General features: G+C 35.4%; 1 protein-coding gene across 1 annotated transcript in view; it reads right to left on the reverse strand.

Moving 5' to 3' along the window:
- The window catches only part of LOC137390009 (receptor-type tyrosine-protein phosphatase delta-like), a 39,050-nt gene that overhangs the window by 9,665 nt on the left and 10,000 nt on the right, over positions 1 to 19,385 (reverse strand). The window contains exons 5-11 of the mRNA XM_068076234.1: positions 14,926 to 15,038; positions 13,409 to 13,598; positions 11,526 to 11,897; positions 7,861 to 7,973; positions 6,072 to 6,270; positions 5,546 to 5,914; positions 4,532 to 4,644 (exon numbers count right to left, since the gene is read on the reverse strand). Coding sequence (XP_067932335.1) covers positions 4,532 to 4,644; positions 5,546 to 5,914; positions 6,072 to 6,270; positions 7,861 to 7,973; positions 11,526 to 11,897; positions 13,409 to 13,598; positions 14,926 to 15,038 — 1,469 coding nt within the window. The remainder of the gene's footprint in view (positions 1 to 4,531; positions 4,645 to 5,545; positions 5,915 to 6,071; positions 6,271 to 7,860; positions 7,974 to 11,525; positions 11,898 to 13,408; positions 13,599 to 14,925; positions 15,039 to 19,385) is intronic.

Here is a 19,385-nt window from a genome sequence, read left to right on the forward strand (position 1 = left end):
ATCAGACTGGCTTGTCTAGATAACATCAACTGGTTCAACAGAAAAGTAAACAATTTAACTCTATTTATGCTTTGGATAGCAGGGGCGGATCTACTGTTGCGCACATCGTGCAAATGCACCACCATAAATATGGCAAAATTTAAAAAAAAAAGATTTAAAATCCATCAAAAAGTGAGTAAATTACAATTCATTTCACTGAGAACTTGCTTTGGGAGGAAATGAACAAAAACGGCCTAGTAGAGCTCGTTATAACGAACCAGTTTTAATAACATTGACCTGAATTTGTTTAGCTTATAAACAAATGAGAGTGGTCCTAATAAACATCCCTAATTGAGCCACAACTTTTTCGAAAGAAGTACTACAAGCAATTTTAAAAACAAAATGTCTCAAAGAAAGGTCACGAATGAACTTTGGATCATTTTTTTTGACGACAAAACAACAATTCAAAAAAGTATGCCCTAATATGTCTGTTTTATAATAGCATTGTTATGTAGCTAATACTACGAAACATTTTTTATGGTGGTTTGCAGAAATGATGGCTTATTTCTGCACAGCCAAACCAAATGGCTGTTGAGGTTTTGTGATTGATTTTGTCTTGATTTTATTTTATTGCATAAATGTTTGTTAACTTTCTGTTTACATATAATCTTGATATACATAGTATAAGGAGCATTATAAAACACCAATTTAGTTAATCATATCTAATGTCAAATTTTACTTCTAAACTTGTTGTTTGCTGCATATAAATGATTACCATTTTTTGGGCTCAAACACACCTATCCATCATTCTAAGATGCCTAAATTTCAAAAAATTCTGCTAGCGCGGGACCAGGTAAGGGGGTCGCGGCGCGCACCCCCTCCCACTCTAGATATATTACACAAATTTTGCACCACACACTTTTTTTCCTAGATCTGCCCCTGGATAGCGAATCTATTTTTAGAAGGTGCTTTATCCAGGACAATGGCCATCAGAGCATGTCTCATTGGATGGGAACTTTATAGTACGCACAAAGGCGGGTAAGCATCAAATCTGACAAGCCAGTGTCAAAGCTTGTACCACCGATGCCTTTGACTAAAGACCCAAGCTGAACTAGCTAACGCACTAAATGTGCCTTTGCACCAAAATCTTCTTTGTTAAAAATGGTAAAGGTTTATTGTAGAAAAAAAAGAATATACAGTCTTGTAATGCATATACAATTGTAGTGGACTCTGATAGCTGCTGATTTAAGAAAAAGAACCGGAGTCAAAGAACAAACGATGACAGTTTCGTTTTAGTGCTTGAATTGTGTTGTATTTTGTTTGACTATAACAGTAGTATATTGAGTGTATTGATGTTAAATTGTGCTCAAAAGTTATAGAGACTTTACTTTTTGTATATCATATTACCGGTAGTACTGTGCTTTACCCAAAACATGAACTATGGTTGGCACAGCTTCTAGTTAGTTTTATCTGTGTCGGGGCAAGTTTTACCTGAGCTTTACCAAGTGTTGACTGTAGATATAAGGAGCCCAAATTCTATGGAGGGCAGTTGTGTTTTGTACCTTGGTACAATAAATATACATATTTTAGTTGCAACAAACAGTCTGATTCACTGAACCTGATTACCCGGAAACTACTTGGACTTGGCCCGTTATCTGTTTCAAGGACACAGAACCAAACTATGTTAGATTAGTAGGGTCATTGTCCGGACTGCATAAGTGGACTTGGTAGTCAGCATAATTGACAGTAAAAGGTGACAATCGATCGGAAGCAGCTTTGAAGGCAGCTGTCCTGGCAACCATTACACAATGTAGGAGTGTACATGCATTCAAGTTACTTAATGTTAAAAACTGCATGAAAAGCGTTTTTGTGTAAAACTATTTAATATTGTTCCATATATGAAATGAAGTACATAGTAAATTTTACCTGCTGGTTTAGTCCAAAAGACTGTATACTCAGACCACTGTCCATATCCATTTGACAAATGTGCTCTCACGTGACAACTGTACTGAACTTGAGGAAATAGTGATGTGACATTTGCTGACAAGTTATTTCCAGTCACATTCGAACTCGCATTGTTAACAGCAGGATTGTATGTACTGTTTCTGATGAAACATGAAATCTGTCAAATATATTACCAAACTCACACATGGAGAAGTAGGACTAAATTTAGCGGAAAGCATGCAACAGAAGTAAAACTTGAAAGCAACCTTAGGTTTCTATCACTATTTTAAAAATAATATGCTAACACTGCGAGCAAGGTGAGCATTTCTTCTACTTATGTCAAATATTGATGAACTTATAATTTTCTCTCACAACTGATCAATATTTATTGAATAACCAGCCTACAGTAAAAAAACTTAACCTGACCTGGTAAATAGAAGTATTGTTCTAGACTAGCAATATACAGTAGGTAAAGTAAGTTTTTGCAGTAATAAACAGATGATGCGCATCATGCAAACTCGCGCTAGCTTGAAAACTTTAAAGGTTGGCTTGCAACAAAATTCATGTTACAGTTATTTGGCATTAAAATATTCACCATGTCTTCCTCTGCTGTGTTGTAAGTGCAAAATATGTGAAAATGGGATTACATGCTCTTAAAAGCTCAAAAACGAAGTTAATCGCAGCCATCCCGAAAACGCTGTAGATTGGAATCCTTTTCCAAAGCGGGTCAAATGGGACATAGTTGAACTTGATGGCTTCTGTTTACACTTTCATGCAACCTCATTCGTCGAAACTTTTCAATATACAGTCAAACATTGATAACTAAAACTTCATGGAACCGAGTGAAAGTGTTCGAGTTACCAGAGCGTTCAAGTAATCAGAGCACTGTCACAAGTCCATGTATTTATTAGTAGATACATGTACATATACAAACTATATATGAATCAAAAGCATAAATGGCTTGCTTCAAATTAAATGCTTCTACTGTGAAGTTTAAAAAATTTTTATCAGAAAGTATAGAGATTTTCCTATCACTTGAGATTTGTTTGTTGTTTTATGTGATGTGACTGCCAGGACGTTTTCAGATGAAAATTGGCAAAACTTGATCGCTGTTGAAATGCTCAGAAAAAAAGACATTTATTTCTTTTGAGTGTTTTAACCAAGATCAATTTTGCCGATTTTGTTTGAAGTTTATGCGAAGGTTACCTTGCTTTTCCTTGCCTTCGAAGGACCATCGCTAAGGGGATGTTTGATAAAAATCAAATTTCACCTAACCTTTAGAAAACTTGTTGACAAATATTTTACCGATGATGGTAATAACAAAGCCTATGAACTACTAAAAGTTGAGGTCTATCTCTATGGCTTGGAATAAAGTGATATTCTAAAGCGATAACAACCGCCTCGGTCGCCTTTGGTAAAAAAACTGTTCGAGTTAACAAAGTTGAGGTCGAGTTATCTGAAGTAATTTATCATTGCGTAGGAACGGACCAAACAAAACCATTCGGGTTAACCATGTGTTCGAGCTATCCGAGGGTGACTTATCCACATTTGACTGTATATATATATTTCAATATATCAATAAAACCATGTCTATGGTCCTTACGCGTCTAATGTAATGCTGTCACTTTGAGCACTGATATATTAAAACCTACCAAAAAAATTTGTTTAATTTTTTAACCTTGGATGGAAGGAGTGCATATCATCCTCTGATTAACATGATGAGCCTGTTGGTCACCTGTGATAGTCGAAAAATGCTGCAGAAATTGTTCGCCCCATTTGGCAGGAAGTATGGGTCACATGATCAGATTACGACTAGATGATTAGATCAGGCTGAAACGAAACTGTAAAGTAGCGAGTATCTATATTTGATATGGGCTTTTCGGTAGAACCCGAAGTGTTTGTCATAAACAACTGCTATGAGACATTTTATATTGAGGCTTTTATTGACCTTTAGTTTCACGTGATAATATCACGTGTCAAAACAATAACCACAATGTGTGAGTACGTCATCGAAATAAAGAGATTCCAGGCTACGGCGTTTTCGTGATGGCTGCGATTAACTGTTAGTTTTTTAGCTTTTAGGAGCTTGAAATCACATTTCCACATATTTTGCACCTACAACACAGCAAAGTAAGACATGGTGAACCTTTTGATACCTAATAACTGTAATGTGAATTTTGTTGCAAGTAAACCTTTAAACTAAAATTTACATCTGAAACAAATTGTGTGTAGCAGCGACACAGCTTACGCTTATGAGAGCCAAAAAGTAGGAGTCCATAAAAAAACTGTGAATTATGAGTCATTGTTTGAGAAACTGAGCAGGGAAAACATTCAGAGGCACATTGAAAAAAACTATTTCAACCGTATTAGATCTGGCCAAATCAAATGGAATGGTGGTAATCTGAACTCATGAGACACGTGATAAAATTTATATAAGATATAAAATAATATTTTTTTATTCGATTAATCAGGAGTTTACAGATTATAAGATGGTTTAAGACAGGTAAATGACAAATTTAAAGCGGTGAGAGTAAATTCATATAAAAAATGTTCAGATGAATAAATACTGAGAGACCTACATGTATGATAATGTAAAGAAGGACTCTACCTCATAGCCAATAACATAAGATTTTTTCTTTAGCCGATCGGGTTTTGTCCACTCCAAAAGTACTGAGTCTGAACTTCTTAGTGTTACAGGTGCTATCACAGGTTCTGTAGAGACTAGAGAACACAAAAAATAGCAAGAATGACAGTCCTCGCAAGTGTACAAATAAGTTTTATAAGGCGTTTGCTAGTGGAATGTTTAAAATTCTTCCCGTAGCATTGTTATGGCAGAGCCCTGTGACCAGAGCCGTAGCGATCAACCTTCTGACCACCACGATCACAGAACCGGGCCTTCCGGCCGCAGGAAAAGGCTCGGTCACCGATATGACTGACAAGACCGTAATAGAAAACCGAAAGCAGAGCAAAAGAAAAGGGGCGGAGCCTAAAAAGAAAGAAAAGATATAAAAGGAGCGCAAAACGATTGCTAAGGCGGAGTTGTATGCGCACACTCTCCGCATGTTTGCATATGGTTTATTGCCAATCTTACATGTATACTGATGTATATTATTTATATCAATATGTATTTCATAGGAGTTTAACAGTCGGAGTTGTTGCTTGACTGTCTTGTGAAGAGCAAAGGAGACCAGCAGTTTCCTTTATTGTATTTTAAATCTTTGCCTGCTGAATAAAAACAATCGGGTTCCCTAATGACAAAAATACAACAAAAACTAGCAAGAAATATAGTTGCTACATAGTATGTGAATATGTTAGAATATACATACATGTATATCATTTTCAACAGAAAGGCATTTACTACTTTTCTAAAAATATATTTATTTATATATTTCTGAGCTGATTAAAAACAATTCGCTACCTGATAAACTTTCCCGGAACTTTGTTTTGGAACCAATTCATCATTTGCACAATAACTGAATTTTCTAAAACTAGGATTTCTATAAAAAATTTTAATTTGACATTGACACATATATCTATAGCTGCTGGCAAATAGGTGAAACAATGCTACTTAAAGAAATAGTAAGCTACATGTATATGTATATGAAACTGTATGCATACTAACCTATCTCTACCTGCCAGTCGGAAATTGAAGAAAAATCAACCACCTTCTCAGTAACTGGCTTTAGTCCAATATAGAATGTGTAGTTGCCCATGTGGAGTGGTCTGTTCACGTATCCACCATATGTATTATTGTCTCCAACTGTGAACTTATTAGAGAGACTACTAACAGGAAGCTCTGCTGTGATGTAAGAGTCATCGTGGGTCTCTATGTCAGTGCTAGTAAGTTTACTACTGATGCTAGAGGACATCTGAGCAGCTATTAACAAACTCTCATATCCTGATAGTGAGTCAGGGTAAGTAACCTTTGGTAGAGGTAAAGTTACTAGCTTTTCATTAACTACCTGCTCTTGGGAGAAACTCCACTCAACTTCTAAAACAAAAACCGTGATTACTTAAAAATAGCATTTCCTAATTTAAATTTTGCTCTATCAGTCTCTAAGAATCTTTAGACTAGAAACTATAGCACCGAAGAAGCTAATATATCTTATCAGCAGATGCATAACTGACACAGCTAACTACAAGCTTACCTGCTGGTTTAGTCCAGAAGGTGATAGGTATGGATGATTTTCCATATCCCTGTGATAAAACAGCCCATACATAGCATCTGTACTGTACTTGAGGGTTGAGTGATGTGAGAGTTATTGAGAGTAGAATTGTTTTAATAAAAGGAAGATGATATCTTGTCTCTGAAGGATGGTATGTGTTGTTGAGAATGTCACATTTTACCTGCAACACAATGTGAATACATATATAATGTAACACATAGGCTATGTATACATTAGTTGTGTATATATACAGCAATAAGAATGAACTAACTATTGGTACACAACAATAATGAAAAATGAAACATAAAAAAGTAAATAAATATGTAGACCAGAATCATAATGGGAAATACCTACAAGATAAAAAGGTCAAGGCCATCACTAAAAAGGCTAGATCAATTTATTAAGCTTATGATAGATTATAATCACATGGATGTTAATAAAAAAGTATGCACAATACGTTTAACAAATGTCATTGCATATGGTTGACCCAGTCGAAAAAGGAACTCTCACTTAAATTACTTGTCTATAAATAGTCTTTATTTAATTATGTTTATTATACCAAAGATCATAGAAAATATGGAGGAAAATTTGTTGATCCAGCTTTCTATAACATCTTACCATTCAGAATATCATGTGAATGACTACAAATATGTGAGTCTGTTTTAAAACTAATACAATACGAAACTTGAGAGCTAGCAAACTCCTTTGTATATAAAACTAGCGGAATGCCCAGTGTTGCAAGAGTATTAAAAACCAGCTTATAAACAGTGACAAGTAATGTAGTTGCCTGCCACTTGTCATTATCCTAGCACATTGCCAATGGCTAATTTGAGTAAGTTGGTAACCTATTACTAAACTTACTAATAAGAGCCGTGAGAGCAAGCATAAAATGATATTTCACATCGACATAGCGACATATATAACTCAAGGAATCCATGAATCTTGCATAGCTCACGGGATTAGCGTATCGTCTAGGGAACGAGAGGTTCCAAGACCAAATCTTTTGCGCTACGGATTCTTCATACCAAGATTTTTATAGTTATAGCTGGACAAACTGAGTCACACTCACGCAAACTTTGAGATTTATATATAGATTATTTGTCATTTTTCGAGTTGTTAAATGTAAAATGTGAGAATTTGTTCCATAATATAAAAACATGTGACATTTACTAGTAGCTATATTTTCAAGCAGCTGAAACAAAAACCTCAAGTTATGATTGTGCTTATATTATATATTTGAGCTAATAAATTCTTCTGACAGCAACAGTTGACAGAAAATATTTTGCCAATGTACACATTTTTTAAACATTGAAATACCCTACGGGATAATATTATTCGATGAATTTAAAAATTTGCAAATTTGAGGGTAGACAATACTGCGAATCATTAAAATCCATTAATAGTTAGAGTTGTTGGTATTTTGAAAATGATATGATAATATGGAATGTATGACAATGATGATTCTGATTTACTACAGACATCATTTCGGTATGTATATGTTTTGATTTGCAGATATGTTTACATATAGAATAAAAATGTCATATAAAAAGTTGAAAACGTGCTATCCGCATGTGAAGATTTTGCACTCTATTGCTTGCTGGATTCATGGATTAATTTATTTGCCAATGTGTTCCTCCGTGAATAATGGTCTACGGAAATGCAAGAAAAGACAACTTCTACAAAGTATATCTCCATGAATAATATTGGTTACATTTGTAGAAACAATCAAAGAAAGATATCAATGAAGACAATTTATTAATGAGGTTATTACCTGATAATTTATGATTGGATGATCAACATCTGTCCAAGTCGGAGCTGTCCATGTTAATTGTGCTGCTGTGCTATTCCTAGTGTGCACAGACAGTTCTGTAGGCCCAGCAGGAACTATAGTAGAATGATAAGATGATCAGTGCAGTGCTTATTTATTAAGTTTTAAAGCAAGTTTAAACTATACTGAAATTATTTTTAATTTGGAACTTGAACAATTTAAAAAAAATGCTACAATCGTTCTAGCTTCGCTATTAATAAATGCTCAACTGTTAACATGATTCATAAATTTGGTCTTATTCATATAATTGTCAGAAACTGACATTACTTTTAAAGAATATAGTTTTGCTTCAAACAAATCTTTATGAAGAGCTGAGAATACTTTCCACAACATACAAGTAAACAGTTGTCAACCTTATCATACTAACTACATCGGGGAAAAGAGGCAAAACAGTCACAATTTTAACCTTCTAGTGCTGACATTGATCAGCTGTCACTCACATATCTACATTTTTATTTGCTATTGTCTGTCTGTCTATTCTTCAATTTGCTTCATCTGTCACAAAGCCTACCAAATATAAATTGGCACCACGGTTTTCAACGGAAAATTATGATCTAGAGGAGGAAAGTTTAGGCCGGGGCAGAATTTTGGCGTTGTCCTCTCGCGCCTTCAAGACAATTCCAAAAAATTCGAGAATATATAAACCTTTAGATAGTTTACAAGTTGTCATTACAGCAAGTTACTTGCATGCGCATGAAGTGCCCATTTATAACACATCGCCTTAGTTTCTGTGAAACCAATCGACAAGGCCATATTAAATACTAGCTTTGCTACAAATACAATTTTGATACTGATACAAACTAGTTCAGCAATGGAAAAGATTTTACGTTAGAAGACAATGAAGATGAAATTAGAAACCCCAAAAAATGTGAAGTGGGTAAAACAGTGAAACTGAAACTTACAGCAGCAGCGCGGAAGCTTATGAACTCTGAATAAATTTATTTAAATAGTTTTATTTTAGCTCCTCCAATCAAAAACCCTCATCATTTGTCTCAAAAGCAACCAGCAAGGACAGGTCAAAAATGGTCGGGATGGTCTGCCCCTTTGCCCCAGCTGGAAAAACCCTGATTGGCACAATTATTCTAAGGATTCAGAAGATTTTATAACGTGGTCTATTAGCTCAGTTGGTTAGAGCATTAGTCTATTAATCTGAATGGCATGGATTCAAGCACCATACTGGCCAACGATTTAGCCGCCTTATTAATTTCACATACAGAATTTAGCAAAATGTTGGAACATTTAAAACAACTGCTATTATTATGCAAAAATAAACAGCTTTGACATCCATAGAGCATTTTATCAATCCTAACCATTCCACATTGATGTGAAAGTCACTTTTTAGTTACGATTAATCCGTGAGTATCTTTAAACGAATCTCAAATGAAGCCGAGTTTAGATAAAATGAATCATAATGGAAATTTTAATCAGTCTAATGAGAACCACTCATGTCAATGAATCAAATATACGTAGGGTAGAGTATTTGTCATCCATTAACTACAAAAGCTTATGAATTGAAAGGGCAGTAGCAGTCATTCAGTTTGTTGACTATCAAAACACAACTGAAAGTCTCTTAACAATGAGTAATTTTATTGAGCAAGAACCTACTGCCCATCTATAATAGATCAAAATTTTCTTCACAATTTCTATCGTAATATTTTATGTTCAACTTGAAACAAAACATTAAATATGCATTAAAATATAGAGCTATAGCACCGGGATATAAAAACATGAAAAGAAACAAGAACGCCTAATTATCTGACTAGGAAAACCTGACAATCATCCACTGAAGAGTCCATAAACAATGTAGGAACATATATAAAAGCTATGGGTACAGTAAAGGTTTCACAAAATGGCTACTTTGTATTATGTGTGTTTAAGTGTTAAAAATAATATAAGATGCCCGTAATATTCTTCCTTTAAAATTAAATAAAACTCAAATATCACTCAATTTCCCTTGACTAACTTTTGTAATTGTACATGGGGTAATAGACCAAAATAAATGCCGTTAAAAGTGGAAAAAATCAGCTTTTGTATTTTACTAAATTGGTTCAAACTAGAAAAGCTTTTGTTTTACTTTTTTGTATTACTTATAGGCTTGTTCAAAAATTGTTAAATGCCTAAAAAGAAATCAATGCAGTAAAGATATATTACCCATAGCATCATACTTTTTGGTTACAAAGAAAAGATAATTACTTAAAGGTTGACTTGCAACAAAATTCACATTACAGCTATTTGGTATCAAAATATTCACCATGTATTACTCTGTTGTGTTGTAAGTGCCAAATATGTGGAAATGTGATTACAAGCTCTTAAAAGCTCAAAAACGAAAAGCCGTCGTATATTGGAATCTATTTATTTCGATGACGTAGCCATGAAATTTGGTTATTGTCTTGTCACATATGTTCTCACGTGAATTGAAAGGCCAATAAAAAGCTCCATATATAACTTATCGTAGCACTAGTTTATGACAAACACTTCGGGTTTTACTGAAGACCCCGTATCAAATATGGATGCTCGCTATTTTACAGTTTTGTTTCGGTTTGGTCTAATCGGCAAGTCGTAATCTGATCATGTGACCCAATACTTCGCAAATAATTTTTGCAGCACTTTTCGATTATTACAGGTGACCAATAGGCTTGTCATGATTATCAGACAATGATATGTACTCCTTCGAGGTGAGGTTAAAAAATTAAATTAATTTTTACGGTAAGTTATAAGATATCACGGCTAAAAGTGACAGCATTACAATGATGATAAAACAGACGCGTAAGAACAATAGACATGGTTTTATTGAATGCGTGAAGTATCTTTGTAAAAATATTTCGACGAATAAGGTTGCATGAAAGTGTAAACAGAAACCATCTCTCACAACTACGTCACATTTGAGCCGTTTTGGAAAGAGAATCCAAACTACGGCGGTCTCGTGTGGCTGCGATTAACTGTTCGTTTTTTAGCTTTAGCTTTTAAGAGCTTGTAATCACATTTCCACATGTTTAGCACCTACAACACAACAGAGTAAGACATGGTGAATCTTTTGATACCAAATAACTGTAATGTGAATTTTATTGCAAGTCAACCTTCAACTAGAACAAATTGAAACAATGTTAGATGTGCACAACTTTCCATACACAAGCATGTCAAACAATATTATATTAAATTGCAATATAAATACCTAGACATAGCTGCTACAGCTTTAAAAACTGCACAGTTATTAGTTTTCAACAATAACAACATTGCAATAAGATTGTTTGTAATGGCAGCAGCGAGTACTCCGTATCTGAACCTGTTTAACAATAATCAGTAGTGAAAGTAATTAGGTTCATAAATTTGGTTTATGTGATCGACCATTGGGTTCTAAACAATATTTAGTAAACAGATAAATGTTTCTTTGTAAGTAATGAATATATACAAATTCATATGCTGAAAAGTCTGTGTATAGACTGATTTAAATATTACTATGACTAAATGTGTTTACCTAACTTATGTTATCCACAAGAATGTGTACAAGCTGGGTTATAATTAATGACAACAATTATCATGAAAAGTGTAAGTTTATAATAGAACCAGAACTAGTCATAGCAATGACAATATCCTATATGCATACTAACCTATCTCTACCTGCCATTTGAGAGATGAAGTAAAATCAAACACCTCCTCAGTAAATGGTTTCAGTCCAATGTAGAATGTGTAGTTGCCCATGTGTAGAGGTCTGTTCACATATCCACCATATGTAAGGCTGTCTCCAACTGTGAACTTATCAGAGAGTTCACTAACAGGAAGCTCAGCTGTGATGTATGAGTCATCGCGGGTCCCAATGTCAGAGCTGGTAAGTTTACTACTGATGCTAGAAGACCTCTGAGCAGCTATTAACAAACTCTCATATCCTGCTAGTGAGTAGCGTTGAAGAGGTGTTGGTAAGGTTAGAGTTACTAGCCTCTCACTAACTTTGGAGTTCTCATTAGAAAAGCTCCACTTAAATTCTAGAATAAAAAGGTGATTAATTAACTAGAAAAGTAAATAAAAGAAAAACCAAGGAAGAAGTTATATTTACAAATTTGAAAAGTGCTGCTTGTTGCCATCTTAAGTCCCTCATCAGGTGAATTGCGAAACAATTTCATTATACTTTATACGATGTACTGCAAGAATATTCTCTTGTTTTTTTCAGCATCCACCAAGTCAGCAGCTAAATCTTACTGGTTATAAACCTTATTATATTCTAACTGTATAGCTGCATCAGGTAGCAATGAGTCTTCACAAAGCAAAGTAATTAATGAAATAAATTTGTTGCAGTGATCTTAGAGAGAGAGGAGAGCGAGAGAGAAAAGAGAGCGAGAAAGAGAGAGAGAAAGAGGAGAGCGAGAGAAAGGAGAGGAGAGCGAGAGAAAGGAGAGGAGAGCGAGAGAGAGGAGAGAAGAGCGAGAGAGAGGAGAGAAGAGCAAGAGAGAGGAGAGAGAGAGGAGAGAGAGAGGAGAGCGAGAGAGAGGAGAGCGAGAGAGAGGAGAGCGAGAGAGAAGAGAGCGAGAGAGAGGAGAGCGAGAGAGAGGAGAGCGAGAGAGAGGAGAGCGAGAGAGAGGAGAGCGAGAGAGAGGAGAGCGAGAGAGAGGAGAGCGAGAGAGAGGAGAGCGAGAGAGAGGAGAGCGAGAGAGAGGAGAGCGAGAGAGAGGAGAGCGAGAGAGAGGAGAGCGAGAGAGAGGAGAGCGAGAGAGAGGAGAGCGAGAGAGAGGAGAGCGAGAGAGAGGAGAGCGAGAGAGAGGAGAGCGAGAGAGAGGAGAGCGAGAGAGAGGAGAGCGAGAGAGAGGAGAGCGAGAGAGAGGAGAGCGAGAGAGAGGAGAGCGAGAGAGAGGAGAGCGAGAGAGAGGAGAGCGAGAGAGAGGAGAGCGAGAGAGAGGAGAGCGAGAGAGAGGAGAGCGAGAGAGAGGAGAGAAGAGCGAGAGAGAGGAGAGCGAGAGAGAGGAGAGCGAGAGGAGAGCGAGAGAGAGGAGAGCGAGAGAGAGGAGAGCGAGAGAGAGGAGAGCGAGAGAGAGGAGAGCGAAAGAGAGGAGAGTGAGAGAGAGGAGAGCGAAAGAGAGGAAAGGAGAGCGAAAGAGAGGATAGCGAAAGAGAGGAGAGGAGAGCCATAGAGAGGAGAGGAGAAAGAGAAGAAAGGAGAGGAGAGAGAGAAGAGAGAGAGAGAGAAGGAGGAGAGTGAGAGAGAGAGGAGAGCGAGAAAGAAAGAGGAGAGAGAGGAAAGAGAGGAGAGATAGGAGAGAGAGAGGAGAGAGAGAGAGGAGAGAAAGAGGAGAGAGAACAGTATTTTAGCTATGGAATATGCAGAGTATAAGTAGTACATACATTGGGGAATTACATGCATAGTATGATTACATGTAGAGGCAGTACCACGCTAGACAAAAGTTACCATCACACACCAATATTGATATTAGTAGTTTGTGACCTACAAAAGCTTCAACAAAAAGTTAGATTAGAAGCTGTAGATGAAGTGTGAGTAAATTACCAGCTGGTTTGGTCCAAAAAGCAAGAGGATTAGACCATCTGTTTGAACCACCCGGTGATGATACTTTTACATAACACTTATACTGAACTTGATAGGAGAGTGGTGTGAGGGTTGTTGGAGGTTGGCTTGATCGAAAGTATCCAGGTTTAGCAGATGAATTGTATGTACTGTTCGTGACAGTGCATGATATCTGTAATAAAGATTGTAAAGGTAAATCATAAGACTTGGCTAATGTGTACATTATGGGTGTACAATTTGTAGCAGATAGGCTCTGGGTGTAGGAAAGTAAACTAGAAATACACTCACACAATCATGTAACAAAGAGTGCATTTACCATAAAACCTCTATTTGAAGGTCACCTTTATTTAATTGAGCGCCACCTCTAATTAAATGCCACTATAGAGGAAAGGTTGAGCGCCATGGCTTTGAAATAGAGGTTTCACAGTAAATGGGTTGTAAAAAAAGAAAAAGAAAACATCACTACATAGTAGTCTCCCAATTATGAAATACAACGTATGGATAAAGCTTTTAACAGTGTTGTAAAAACTTGCTAAATTATCGCTTCCACAATTTTTTGAAAACAGAAGAAGTTTGACTGTGCCTTGTTCCTGCACTGCCACAAAAGGGTATAAATAAAATTTTTGACTTCATACTGACTAAAAATAAGCTTTCAGCTTCACTACTGCTAAACACAACTATCAAGGCATAATCTCATGCAATAATTGATGAAACACAATCAAAAGACCATTATCATACAAAATAACAACCATAATCATGCTAAATTATTTATTTTCACATTTAGACTTTTCAATTAGTGAGCTTAAAAGATTGTATGACTCTGATCATAGACATGAACTCCAAATTTTATGTGCTGCTCACATTTCCATAAAAAATAAAATACAAAAGCTAAAAACTTATTTTATGTTTGAGAGATCTTCGGGTCATAACAACTTGTGAGAACCAAAAGCCTCATGAAGTAAGCGTTCTCGAGATTTCCTCACCTGTTCCCTTGACTAATAATCGATGCTTACTTCATTTGGCATGTTTCAGGTGTATGGCTTGTCAAACTTCTAATTAATTTGATGTATTCAATGGTAAACTACGGGGGACACTACAGGTCTAATGATAATATAGCTGCACCGAAAAATTAACTGGTTAACAACATCATGTTTTTTATAAAGTGAAAAAAAGCTTTTCCCTATTTTAAAAAATAAAGATTTTACTTCGAGCCTGCAATTTTGTGACACCCTACAGCAGCACGGAAATCTACTGAGGAATGTCAAAAGAGCAACAAACAAATACACAGCACAGTCAAAATGGATTACATATATTCAGAATAGATTCTTTTGAACTGACTCATTAGAAATTTAGGCCTTTTATAAACAGAGCATTAGCAACAAATGAGTTTTTGCAGCTTTGATATAAACTTCAAATAATCACAGGCACATGATCATAGAAGGAACATTTTTTAAATGAAATAATGTAATAGCGTTTCTTATACAAATAAAGTTAATCACCTCATATCCTGTAATGGGATTAGTAGGGTCTGTCCATATTGGAGGAATCCAAGTCAGTCTGACTGAGATACTGTCTCGAGCTTGTACAGACAGTCCCGTAGGAGGACCAGGAACTAAGATAGAGTATCATGAGTGGGAAAAAAGAATGATTCTCATATACCTGTATAAACAACTTTAACAATGACCTAAATAAGGGTTCATTACTAGTATGTTGTTAACTTCAACAAAGTTTTGACAGTCATATAAGATGGTCTATAATGATCGCAGCTGCTGCAAAAACCAATTCTGTAAGGGTTTACTTGAAGTTATACAATGCGAAAATTATTCTTATAATAACTCTATATTGTATAAAAACATATATTACAAAAACCTGATGTAGTGTACAACCCCAGGTTACGGCGTTCCGGTTTGACGATGTTTTCACCTTACAATGTGGAACACGACGTTTTCTCATCTCCTTAAAGCACATTTTTCGCTATATGACAACAACAATGTCTCTCGAATTTCAAATTTAGTGGTCGGTGTACTGAATACATTGGAATAACGAAAACTCAAATATGCTATTTGCTGAAATCCCTCCCACATTGCCTGAAAGAGATATGATGCTCGCTCTCTCAGTTCAGCATTCTTTGTACTTCGTAAGTGCTTGATATTGGGTGAAACGAAAATTATTGAAAAGTGAAAGTGAAAATTTATTGTACATTTTAGCGCTTAATATAATATATATTATAAACTTTAAGTCATTATACAAATATAACTATACAGTGCACTTTCGAGATACGATTACCCTGATATACGATTTTTTCACCTTACGAAGTTGAACATCGCGAGATCTTCACCTTGCTATACAAATTTTATTTCACCATACGAATTTGAGAAAAGTTTCGCCCGAGTTAAAATTTGGCAGTCGGTGTGCTCATAACGCAGGTCGAAATAACAAAGACACCGAAATGTGGTTTGCCGAAAACATTTCACAACGTTTGGAAGAGACAAGATGACTGACTTCTCTCAGGTCAGAGATCCACGTGGGAAATTTTGTGAAAAGTACATAATCGAGAGCGAGTATCCATTTTTAGCGCTATAATCCCTCTACAAGACAAAGGAAAAATGATTTCCATGACAAAAGAGTTGGAGGTCATAAATAAAAATAGGAAGAAGACGCCTGTATTGTTAATATTGCCAAGGAATATGTTCGCAACCAGTCAACAATTGCAATTATTAAAAATAAGAAATTCGTTAAAGCAAGCAAGCACAAGGAGGAGCTTACGACTGACGACTTGAAGGAGTTGAAAGCAACACACGAGAGAAGAGACATAAAAACCTACATGGACAGAAAAGTGTGAAGTGTTAATTTACCGATGCGAACTGGTACATAAAAACATTACTGTACAATGAATATAATTATATATCTTCTTTGTTTGGCATTTTTTTTCGTGCTTTATTCAATCCATTTTATGTTTTATTTATTTATTTTTGAATTCATGTTTTATTTTCTTGTTTAACCATGTCTTTGCAGATGGGCCTGTTTTTTACTATGTAAATACAAATCATCGTATGTATGTAACTCATATATAACTGGCTACTAAAGATAGTTGACGCATCCATATTACTTTCTAGAAGATGCTAAAACCATGCCGTTTAGGGTATAAATACGTACAAACCTCTGTATGTATGGGCACATTGATTTTTGTGGACGTTTCATTCAAGACAAACTACTGTACAACATTCTCTGAATCATTTTACAAATTTTAGCTAGCTAGCAATTTTCTGCACTGCACCAGCATTTACAGTGCACGAGCAAGCGTCATCCTCAATAAGTAATAATCCGCACTAAGTTAGTTTATTTTCTTCGAGCACTCTCTGTACCAGCAGCAAAGTTGTGTCTTCCTGGCAATTTCTGCTTTTCACGACCCAAAAATAATAAACTAGATCAACAGCTCAAGTCACGTTACTCCAAAGGTATGCGCGAACACTACTGTATAGTAAATAAAATTTCATTTTTTGATTACCATTATTTGGTCAAGTGTACGAGATGCCGCTTTTGAGAATTGCAACGCATGGCTTTTACGGTCAAGTTAGGTTTAAAAAGGTTTTAACCAGACTCGCTAAAGGCTATAGTAAAAGCTGGGAAGCGAAAAGATTTTAGTGATGAAAAGTTAAAATTTAATGAAATAGTTAAAAATACATACTGAAACTCAGCTTTAATTAGCTTTGAATGTGTGTTTAGTAAGATAAACATATTTGAAGTGAATTAAAAGCTTATGTTGTACGTACGTCTTGATAGTAAGAACTCGTTACCGTGCATACTGCATTTCGAACACACATGATATTGCATTTACAGTTTTGCAGATTATAATCACTAGGCGCACTTAATACAATGCAGCTACTGTAGGTAACTATAGCTACTAAAATTAACATATTATTTTGTTACTAATTTTTAATATGTACAACATTTTTATAAAATTTTGGACGATTTTCACCATTTTTCTTTGCATTGTGTAATTACAATGGCTTCTATACCCCTACATACGATTTTTTCACTATACGATGCCAACCTTGGAACGGATTAACATCGTATCTCGAGGGTGCACTGTAAAACTATACAACTTTAATTCATTATCCACAAGTCCTAAAATTAATAACGATGTTAAAGGTAGCGGTAAGAATCATAATCATAAGCAGATCATAACCACTAAATACACTAAAGTTACTGTAAATAACTATAGCTACTACACAGAGAGAAAAAAATGATTGTAATTTGATTTAGCCAGGCTTAAGATTTAATATTATGTTGATAATGATCTAAAAATCACTGTTACCCATAACACATACCCATACTGATTGAAAAATGATTTGATAATGATAATTAATGGCAAATTAATCAAAAGCTGGAGTAAATAGTGAGTCTATCCTACATTCAGCTGACAACTCAAACTTCAATCACAACTGATCATTCTTAAATCAGTGAAGCAAAATGAAAAAATCAATCATATGACACTGAAGATTGATTTAATAATGATCGCTAATTAATTGTTGACAGCCAGGACGATCAAAATTCAATCACATACTTTCTCATGAATCTGTTTTAAATCATTGTTGAAATAAATCAAATTTCAGACAGTTGCCATTTAATATTGATTCCACAATCCACAGCAGTTTAGACCAAGAGTTGTTCCCACTTTAATCTGGTTACACATATTAAATACATATGTTACACATAACAAATACAACCATGTTCAATTGTCTCTGTATGAAATGCTTACAAGCATTCAATTTGCTAGAGTCCAACGCTATAAAGTTGCCGTGTGAGCTACCATAACAATTGTTTTTCTCTGTATATTCCAAGTATAATAAAAGTTCAAAAAGTTTACATCATTTCTATCATCTGAATTATTTTTTATTCTGATCTGACAAAAAATCACTAACGATCGCAGGATCAAAAACTTTTATTTTACCATTTTGAAATTCGAGCCTATGTTGACTAGGTTTTTCAATTTTTATTCTTTTCCAAAAAGGCACGATTTTTTTAGCTTTTAGCACAAAGCAACGTCTCTCAGATAATCGTTTCATATTGTAATTCATCGACTAATATCTTGTTGATGATATTTAAAACTTACTAGCATTCACATCCTTTGTTTAACGCTACTAGACGACAGCTTTATAAACGTCTACCGAAAGCGACATAAAGTTCGTTTCTCCACGCAACTGATAAACGACATTAAAACGATAAATGACACCCTTTCCCCAGCCCAAGGATTGAAGTCAAGCAAAAATGACCTGAATTCCAGGATTTGAGTTTCAAAAAATGGTACTGCCATGGCAGAAACCGCAGTATAGACTAAACTGCATGGCAGTTTAGTGAACTGAGCTAAGAAATGTAATGCATTGTATTTTGAACCGCATCAAGCTGGGGTTAGTTCATGAAATTATCTGTTCCCTAATTGGAACTAGACAGAAGCGTTGGATTTGAACTTGGTAGTGGAAACTAACAGTCAATAAATAAAAAGTACTGGACATCCTTCCTTGCTGAGATCTGGGCACTGCCCCCTTGATTGATTCATATGAACAATTTATACATTTGGAGAATTATAAATATATTCATTCGTCAGTTTGTTCAAACCTAGCTAGATATTCTCTCAAGAAAGGTTTTCAACATGGCATTGTTGAGTTCACTGAACTAAGGTTCCTTTGCACAACTTTGCAGAAATGGTGTGTAGCCAAACACCGTTTTTGGCCCAAGACTGCTTTGGTCTGATCGCTGGGGTAATGAAATGCTGGAATAAGACTACACAACAGAGTAAATTATTGAGAATTCGGTAATTGCATTAACCTTTTGTCTAAAAAATGTAAAATGGTAAAATACGAAATTTCCTCTAGCAACTTATCTCATCATAATATGTTTAGCTTGGATGTCAAAAGTCTAGTAATATAAAGGCCAAGACTGAGATCTCATTAATAAA

This window comes from Watersipora subatra, chromosome 1 (genome assembly GCF_963576615.1).
Source record: "Watersipora subatra chromosome 1, tzWatSuba1.1, whole genome shotgun sequence".
Taxonomy (NCBI): domain Eukaryota; kingdom Metazoa; phylum Bryozoa; class Gymnolaemata; order Cheilostomatida; family Watersiporidae; genus Watersipora; species Watersipora subatra.